The following is a 10,000-nucleotide window of genomic DNA, read 5'->3' on the forward strand; positions in this document are numbered from 1 at the left end:
TAGAGTGTGATTGCCTCACAAGGGAAATTGGTTCAAAGGTTTCCAAGTTGTCCAACAAAATATCAACTGTGATGAAGATTTTGGGAGAACATTTTTCCCTTCGCAAAAATCAAATCCCACTCGAAAGGCACAAGATTTCAAGACCTTGAAGAAATCCAAGAGGATGCGATTAGGCACCAGTTTGGTATCTCTTTAAAGGAGTTCCAAGAATGCTTCCATCAATGGAAGCGATACTGGATAAAGAGTGAGGCTCCAGAAGGGGATTACTTCAAAGGAGATTTTATGCCCTGTAGTTCCCTTTTTAGAGCCCCAGTGCTGATCCTTTTGGACCAGACCTCATACATGCAACGAAGGTAGATCGGTTCTTTACCTAACATAGCTGGAATCTCTTCGTATTGATCCTTGTCTCCTCGGCTCCACATATGGCCAGTGTCTCTGTCACTTAAATAACTGGGACCCATGATCATCATCTCATCAACATCCGGTTCACCTGCACAGGAAGTGGCTGTAATGGCTGGCTGGTACATCTTTGACTTGGGCTGTGTGGAAGTGATAAGAATAACAATAATAACAACAATAACAATAATGATAATGATAATAATAATAATAATAATGATAATAATAATAATAATGGCGAGAAATGGAAGAAAATTTGAAGAAAGAAGGAAAAAAAAAATAATAGTGATGATTTAAAATTCTGACACAAGGCCAACAATTTTGAGGGAGGAGGTAAGCCAATTCCCTCAATTCAAGAGCTCAACTGGTAAATATTTCATTGGCCCCAAAAGGATGAAAGGCAAAGTCTACCTCGGTGGAATTTGAATTCAGAACAGAGGGAGACAGAAAAATACTGCTAAGCATTTCTTCCAACTGATAATAACACAGTGGTGGTCTATGACATAGTATAGGTACAGTAGGATAGAGTGGTGTGGTAGTGCAATGTGATGGTGGTGGTATATGTTGAACTTGGCTTAAGAGGGTGTTAATACAGGGTGTTGGTATAGTGGTGTGGTAGTTGTGTGGTAGTGGTACATCTTGAAGGTGGGCTGAAAGTGATAGGGTGAGACATAGGATAGGTGGTGGTAGTGATGTTGTGTGTTTATGGTCAGACTCCATTGGCTACGATACAGAGGTACAGATGTTCATCACTCTCTGTAGCCAGTCCACTTACCGTGAATAAGCTCTATGAGGAGGTGCAAGTTACTGGAAGAAGTGACAGGAGCAGAGGATCGTTCACTAAACACCCATTGGTGAGTTCAAGTCCTTGTATGTATAGAACTTAGAGAGAAAGAGGGGTGGTTCAGTGGGAGAGAGAGGGAGAGAGAAAGAGAGTGAGAGGGGGGAGAGATAGGTTACTGCTATTGAAGACCCTCCAGATTGATGATGTTCTGACCCAATATCTCAATGGGGACCCAAAACTACAGAGGAAACACACAGTTTGTGATTTTCTGCTCTTCTTTCCAGTGATATATTACTGGTATTTCGACTGTACTAAGTACAAAATGGTCAGCTGATCTAAACCAATATATCAGGTAAGTAGATAACAGCACAAATGATAGATTGCTGTACGTTATGGTATGCCATGATAACAATAGAATAATGTAGTGCTACTTATTCTTTTATTCTTGTTATATTTAAAATAATTGAAAGAAACACAGAATATCTCAAAATAAATACAGCAAGAAAAGGGTTAACATTATATTACAGCAGTTTAGAGAATATAGAAGCACCGTAGGATTTTGTGAATAGAAATACGGCTGTTTTTATTTCTAAGTTAAAAGTGCTACCATTGGTTTCAGGCAGAGCTTTGCATTTATTCAAACCCTCCACTTAACAATCCTATTCCTACCAATTTTCTCAGGTGGAGTCTTTGAATAAATGCAAACTTTCTGCATGAAGAATTTCAATATACAAACATGGAAAACAGTTCTCAATTTACATAAACGGAGTTTTCATAAATTATTTTTTATTGAAACTCTTGATTAAACCTTTCACTACTTAGAGTTTCCTGTTTTATGTGTTCATCCATGTCACATAAGAATGATGTCATGTATGTGTGTATATATATTTATATATATGTATGTATGTGTGTGTGTGTGTGTGTGTATGTATGTATTTATGTATGTATGTATATCTATCTGTCTATCTATCTATCTATCTAAATATACATATACACACACACACACATACATATATATATAAACATGTGTGTGCGTGTGTGTGTGTGTGTATGGATAGATAGATAAATCTTAGAAAATGGAATGAGTGATATTTTTTATTTAAAATCACTACAATTGTTTTGACACATTTTTACACCTTTAGTACATTGGTGATATATTGTGTTATCATCATCCTCCATCCAAGGTATAAAATGCACCCACCTCAGGTGATTGCTTAACTCTTTCACTCCTAATGGGACAAATGTATCTCAAGAAAAGATTTTTAATACTAAAGTGAATTTTCTTCATTTAAAATGTCTTCGGATGGGACAAATCAGGCTCACAGTATAAGGAGTAGGATGGAAAAAGGGAAGAGTTCACTTGTCCAGAAGCGATTATCACATGGATTGACAAACTAGAAAATGGTGGACTAAAGTGTTCTTCAGGCGTCTGATGACAGCGGTTTATAACAGCTGTGTTATTCACTCTGAACTTCACCACATGAAACCACCATTCATAAATTTCTTAGCAAATGTTTGATTGAGGCAGGAAGGTTGAATTTTCCACAGAAGGGAATGAAATCTTTTGGATGGCTTTCTAAGAGTTCAAAGTTGATTTTGAGTGCAGGTGATCGTATTCCAGTAAAACCAAAGAGTCACAGAAGATGTAGGAATTGTACTTTGAGGAACAAAGAAAGGAGGACCCAATACATTTGCCGAAAATGCAACATGGCTTTATGCATGCCTGAATCATCATCATCATCATCATCATCATCATCATCAGTGTCGTTTAACGTCTGTTTTCCATGCTAGCATGGGTTGGACGGTTCAACGGGGTCTGGGAAGCCAGAAGGCTGCACCAGGCTCCAGTCTGATCTGGCAGAGTTTCTACAGCTGGATGCCCTTCCTAACGTCAACCACTCCGTGAGTGTAGTGGGTGCTTTTTACATGCCACCTGCACAGGTGCCAGACGAGGCTGGCAAACGGCCACGATCGGATGGTGCTTTTTACATGCCACTGGCACAGGGGCCAGACGAGGCTGGCAATGGCCACAATCGGATGGTGCTTTTTACGTGCCATGGGCACGGGGGCCAGTCGGGGCAGCGCTGGCAACGGCCACGTTCAGATGGTTCTCTTACGTGCCACCGGCACTGGTATCACAGCTACAATTTCCATTGATGTTGATCGATTTTGATTTCGATTTTCACTTGCCTCAACAGGTCTTCACAAGTAGGGTTTGTGTCACAAGAAGGAAAGGTATGCATAAGTGGGCTGGCAACACAGCATGTATTTTTGAATAATGGTTGTTCTCGTAAATATTATTTAAGAAAAGGAATATAGTCATTAGTCAGTATGATATAACAGAAAAAAAAACTATAAAATTACATGATAAATATATGAGGAAAGAAGTTTATTGATTATTTTATAAGTATTATTTGGAAGGGATCATTATATATGTTATTTTATAAGTGTTGTTCAAAACAATAGTTGTAATTTATAATAAATATTCTATGAGAAAGCAATTATAGCTAAATTTTGCATTTGAAATAAATTGTAAGATTTATTTCAGTTTTATTTCTGTAATTTTCTGAACTTGTTCAATGTGCATGGGAAATACTGTTGGGATAGAATAGTCTCAAGTATTTGTTCATTAGAATACAATTGGGACATTTTTGTCCCACGTTCAGAAATCATACGTAGCGATGAAGTTTAGATTTTAATTATGGAAAATAATGAAGGTCTAAAGAAGCGGAAAATGTGGAAAAATAAAATGAAAACTGTTGTACAAAAGTTGGAGCGAAAAGGTTAAAGGAGTCCTTCGCTAGATTCTCTCACCATTTCATTCAAAGGGAAAATACATACTCCAAGTATAAATATATATATATCATCATCATCATTTAACGTCCGTTTTCCATGCTGGCATGGGTTGGACGGTTTGACAGATCCAATCTGATCTGGCTGTGTTTCTACAGCTGGATGCGTTTCCTATCGCCAACCACTCCAAGAGTGTTGTGGATGCTTTTTATGTGCTACTGGCATGGGGAGCCAGTCAGGCAGCACTGGCATCAGCCACGTTCGGATGGTGCTTTTTATGCGCCACCAGCAGAGGAGCCAGTCAGGGCGGGGGTTGGCATTGACCACGTTCGGATGGTACTTTTTACATACCACTGGCACACGGTGCCAATCAGGTGCCACTGGCAATGACCCACGAATGAATGGTGCTTATTGCGTGCCACGTGCATGCATGTTTGTGTGTAATTATATTATATATTCATTACATTTAGTGTTGACTTTTGGCAAGAGTACTTGATACCACAGTAGATGTTGATATACACTTAAACAGGGTGTGGTGTATAAATGGCTGTTTGAATTACGCAAAAACAGAAATAACACTGACATCTCATTTTAACAGATATCTTTACCAAAATTCCATAAAAATATCCTGAAATACTAAAGAGTAAATTTATCCAATATAATCGCCATTGCCTTCAACTATGGCTTCTAGACAACTTTGGAATCTGCTGCAACTCTTCTGGACGATGTTGTATATGCTGGTGAATGCTGCCATAATCCTTGCCTTCAGTTCATCTTTGGTGTTACAAGGAGTTTTGCTGGTCTCTTGCTCAACTGTGCCCCACACATAATAATCAAGGGGGTTGCAGTGTGGGAGTTAAGTGGCCAGATGTTAAGGGTGATATGTCGCAGAAATTATCTGACAGCCATGACTGGGTTCTTCTGCTTGTGTGGCATGATGAAGAGTCCTATTACCAGACATAGGATCTTCCTCTTGGCCTAGGACAGCACTACCTCCTCCAGGCACTTGATGTAGGCCTCCATGTTGAGTGTGAGATCATGTGGGAGGATGAATGGAGGCATAATATGACCATCACTAGTGATCACTCCAAACACCATGATGTTGGCTGGATGTTTGATTTTTATCACTCTCAGTATACGTCCTCAGATTGATATCCAAACACTCAAATATTCATATTGGAGCTTCTGGCACGAATACTAAGCTGTACAACATGTCGTTTCCAAATTTCTGGCAGAGTGAATTGCTTCATGGTGCTGTTTTTCTCACAAACGGTGCCCAACTGACTCTACTATACTGTGTAGCCAACAAAATCAAAAACAATGTGCACGCATGAAATTAAAAATATAAAATGTTGACGATTTACCCACCTCACCCTGTATATATATATATATGTGTGTGGAGGAACAGGTTTTCTTTTATACATGTCTTATTAAATACATGATTACATCAGAGTTTTATCTTTCTTTTATTTTGTATTGTTTTCATATTTTCTTTCTTCTTTTTAGCTTTATACAATGGGTTCCTAAATCAGAAGAGCTTCTAAATCCATACCTGACATTTTTAGACCTTTACAGTCTCCTTACCGAGAATTGAAACGAATATATATATGTATATTTATATATATATATATATATATAAATTAGAAAAAACCACCTTTTATCAGTTCAAAATAAAACATTAAATTACACCATCTAGAAAATTACATTGAATTTTTCCCTGTAAGTTTGGAATAATATTCCCTCAAATTATTATATATATATATATATATATATATATATATAAATTAGAAAAAACCACCTTTTATCAGTTCAAAATAAAACATTAAATTACACCATCTAGAAAATTACATTGAATTTTTCCCTGTAAGTTTGGAATAATATTCCCTCAAATTATTATATATATATATATATATATATTATATAGCACCAGTGTTGTTTCTTATATACTGATTAAATTCATGTAGCCTTTCCAACCAGCGGTTTCTTGACTTTTAGCTTAATGCATCAACTGCTACATGTTCATTTGTTTGGTTAAATTTGGGTCATTAGGTTTTTTAATTTTTCAAATTTTTTCATGTCAGCAGTCACATGCTAATTTTTTGATGTCTGTATTTGGAACTCTACTGTTCCAAATCAAATGTGGCACACCGTCAGTTACGATGACGAGGGTTCCATTTGATCCGATCAACAGAACAGCCTGCTCGTGAAATTAATGTGCAAGTGGCTGAGCACTCCACAGACACATGTACCTTTAATGTAGTTCTCGGGTGAAATTCAATGTGACGAGGCTGGCTCTTTGAAATACAGGTACAACAGAAACAGGAAGAAAGAATGAGAGAAAGTTGTGGTGAAAGAGTACAGCAGGGTTCGCCACTAACCCCTGCCGGAGCGTGTGGAGCTTTTAGATGTTTCTGCACAATAAACACTCACAATGCCCAGTCTGAGAATCGAAACCGCGGTCCTATGACTGTGAGTCCGCTGCCCTAACCACTGGACCACTGTGCCACCACTCTAAATCAATAATAAAAAGATGACAAGAAAATGTGAAAAATCTAAAAATCTTAAAGATAAAATTTGAACACAGTCAAGTATTTAAAGAAACATGCTCACACACACACACACACACACTTTTGTTTGTTGTTAAGATATTAAGGCCTGAATTTTTGTTGTGGCATGGATGGAGTGTCTCTGCAATATGCTACATCCCCATAATCTTCCATTCTGTACGATCTGCACAGAATGGCCTTACAGCCTGACTCCTGCCATTCTTATATCTCACTCTGTCGGATACTCTGTCACTTGGCTTCCCCATTACATAAACCAGACCAGAGTCACTTTCTGGCACTTTTGCACCCTGTTGCCTTTTTAGTAGGGGTGCAATTACTCTCTCTCTCTTTTTCTCCCTATCTCTCTCTTCCTCTCTCTCTCTCTCTTTCTCTCCCTATATCTCTCTTCCTCTCCCTCTCTCTCTTTCTCTCCCTATCTCTCTCTTCCTCTCTCTCTCTCTTTCTCTCTTTCTCTCACTATCTCTCTCTTCCTCTCTCTCTCTCTATCCAAATTACACTCTTTTATTCCTCTTCATCCTGCCCCAGGTTTTCAATCCTCAAGATCCAACCACCATGTAGCTAAATATTACTCATACAACAGATCACACCCCATGTTTCCCCATGGATCACAGATCTTCCACATGCAATAATCCATGTTTCACCACCAGGTAACACTACATACCTTCCTACCATTATTTACACACAAAAATGGAAATTCTTTGTTGCCAACAGACGACAACCGCCTAAACTTCTCCTCCCCACCCTCCTTAATCACCAATTACATCAATGTCTTAATTACAGCCATCTATTTCACTAATTACATTACCTAGGTAACAGGAACTATTAACAATATCTTGTAAGCCAAGTGAGCTGCTTATGAGATAAAGAAGTGAGAGATAAATAACAATAACAATAACAACAACAACAACAATAGTAAATTAGTTGAGCTGAGATCCATCAAATGTTGGTCAAATCAAAACTTTATTGGTCAAAACAACACAAAAAAAACAATGTCTCACGGATATGTAGATATATACCTCTTTATTACATATATATATATATATTATTAAATTAATATCTAATTTTTCACCCTCATTTATGAATTTATATATATATATATATATATATATATATATATATTTTCCTTGCTTATATATATATATATATATATATATATATATATATTTCCTTGCTTATATATATATATTTAATATATATTTAATATATAGAATATATATATATATGTATATATTGTATAAAGGGTCCTGGGTAAGGCCAGAATAATGCAAAGTAAATGCAAGCCCAAGAAAATATATAAATTTATTAAAGTAGACTTTACCTTGCCAGGTAAAGTCTACATTAATTCATTTATTTATTTTCTTGTGATTTGGCTTGCATTTATTTCGCATTGTTCTGGCCTTACCCAGGATCCTTTATACAATATATTCTACACAATGCTTCATAGTAATTATATATATATATATATATGGTTATTATATATCTTTCCTTGGCATGTTTCTCTCTCTCATTGTCTTATATATATAGCTGTCAATGGTGATATATTTTTTTCTTCTATCATAAAGTTATCAGACGGTGTATGCTTGACAAACCAGTGTCTTATTATTGCACATTTGTCTTATACAGGTGACTATATCTGTTTCACAAACACACTCTTTGATTGTTACACATGTTTCATATAAAGCTGCAAAGTTCTGTGTTTGACAATGTCTGGTTGTTATACATTTGTCTTTCTCAATTAAGAAGTTTGATGTTTGACAAAAGCGTGTGTCCAGTTGCTACACATTCGCTGTACATAGATGTAAAGATCTGTGTTTGACAAACACAATGTCTGATTGCTGTACATGTGTTTTGCACATTAGAAAAGGTTTGTGTTTGACAAACATTGTCTGATCCTTACACATGTCTTACATGTTGAGTAACTTTTATCTGACAAATTGAATGTTGCATTGCTACATGTATTTTTTAGACATTAAGCATTGATAAACGCAATGTCTGATGAAACTTTTCTTGTATAAAATAAGAAAAGAAGAAAAATATGACGAATATCTGTCAGACAGTTTAGGTTATGACCAGTGACTAAAAAGTGACTGAGTCTTCAATTATGATATGTTGTTTTAGTAAATGTTGCAGGTGAGTCACGGAAGGAAAGATTAGGGGTTCAATCACACCATACACATGTAGTTTGTTTCTTTTTTTATATATTTATAAATCTTTGTTTTTATAATTAAAAACGAGGGGGAGAACAGATGGTAGGTGGAGGGAACACACAAAGAAACACAGACAGGGTTGCAAATTCCAGAGGGAGGAAGATTATGAGGAGGATGGATTGGGCTGTTGTTGTTGATATTCAGAGTTCCACGAATGAAATGTTGTGTAGAAAGAAGAAAACAGACAAAGATCCTAAGTGATTCTGGATGTTAGTGTTAAGGGTGGCACCACATTGGGGCACAGCTGCTGCTGTTGCTGCTGCTGCTGCTCTTTGAAGCTTTACTGAGTCTCTGCTCTGCTGAAGTCGGAGATCTGCAGCCAGGGGGCAGGGAACCTCTCTCATACAACCAATCTACCTCTACAACAAAAATAAAAAAAAATTCTCTCAAAGTAAAATGAAGCTAATTATTATTATTATTATATTATTATTATTATTATTATTATTATTATTATTATTATTATTATTATTATCAGTATTATCATCATCATCATCATCATCATCATCATCATTATTTTCTGCTGGATGTCAAAAAGATGTAATTAACAGATCAATTAGTCACATAACGTTGACAAGGGTTTCACCAAGGTGCAGTAATTAAACTAACGTTGTTATTAGTGGCAGAACTGGTTGAATAGTTGACAAGATATTTAACTGTGCTCAATTATCTCCCTTAAGTTCTGAGTTCAAATCCTAACAAAACAGATTCTGTTTCCCATCTCTTATCTTTTTCTTTTTTTTTCTATTTAGCTCTTCTTTATTGTTAAATACATTGATTTGTCATATTTTTTGGTTTCTTTTGCAGTTTTCATAGCATGTTGGATGGGAAGATGTTGCAAGCCACTAACTCACCTCTCCTCAATTTCTTGATAGAAAGGGCATTATGAGTTATTTCCCCATGGCCCTACTGTAGACTACAACTGGTTCTAAGAGAGAGAGAGACGAACTGACCCAAGCATTTGACTGGTTCTTTACTTATCACCCCTGAAAGGTCATTATAGAAATGGCACTGTTGGTTACCACAATGAGGGTTCCAGTTGATCCGATCAACGGAACAGCCTGTTCATGAAATGAATGGGCAAGAGGCTGAGCACTCCACGGACACGTGAACCCTTAATGTAGTTCTCAGGGAGATTAAGTGTGACACAGAACGTTACAGGGCTGCCCCTTTGAATTACAAGTTCCACTCGTTTTTGCCAGCTGAGTGGACTGGTGCTGAAGGACACGATGCCCAGTCAGGAACCAAACTTACGA

The 10,000-nt window shown here is 36.8% G+C and overlaps 2 protein-coding genes across 3 annotated transcripts in view; both read right to left on the reverse strand.

The window, feature by feature from the left end:
• LOC115218763 (protocadherin alpha-7) overlaps positions 1-10,000 on the reverse strand; it is a 237,418-nt gene that overhangs the window by 162,732 nt on the left and 64,686 nt on the right. The gene's annotated exons all lie outside the window — the stretch shown is intronic.
• Positions 1-10,000, reverse strand: part of LOC115219368 (protocadherin-19-like) — a 99,529-nt gene that overhangs the window by 2,431 nt on the left and 87,098 nt on the right. Inside the window, exon 3 of one of the 2 annotated variants that reach the window (XM_029789530.2) lies at positions 371-539. In XM_029789530.2, coding sequence (XP_029645390.1) covers positions 371-539 — 169 coding nt within the window. Of the gene's footprint in view, positions 1-370; positions 540-8,722; positions 9,107-10,000 lie in introns of those variants that run through there. The other variant, XM_036509076.1, reaches the window with a different exon arrangement.

The sequence above is a fragment of the Octopus sinensis genome, linkage group LG14, assembly GCF_006345805.1.
Source record: "Octopus sinensis linkage group LG14, ASM634580v1, whole genome shotgun sequence".
NCBI lineage: Eukaryota > Metazoa > Mollusca > Cephalopoda > Octopoda > Octopodidae > Octopus > Octopus sinensis.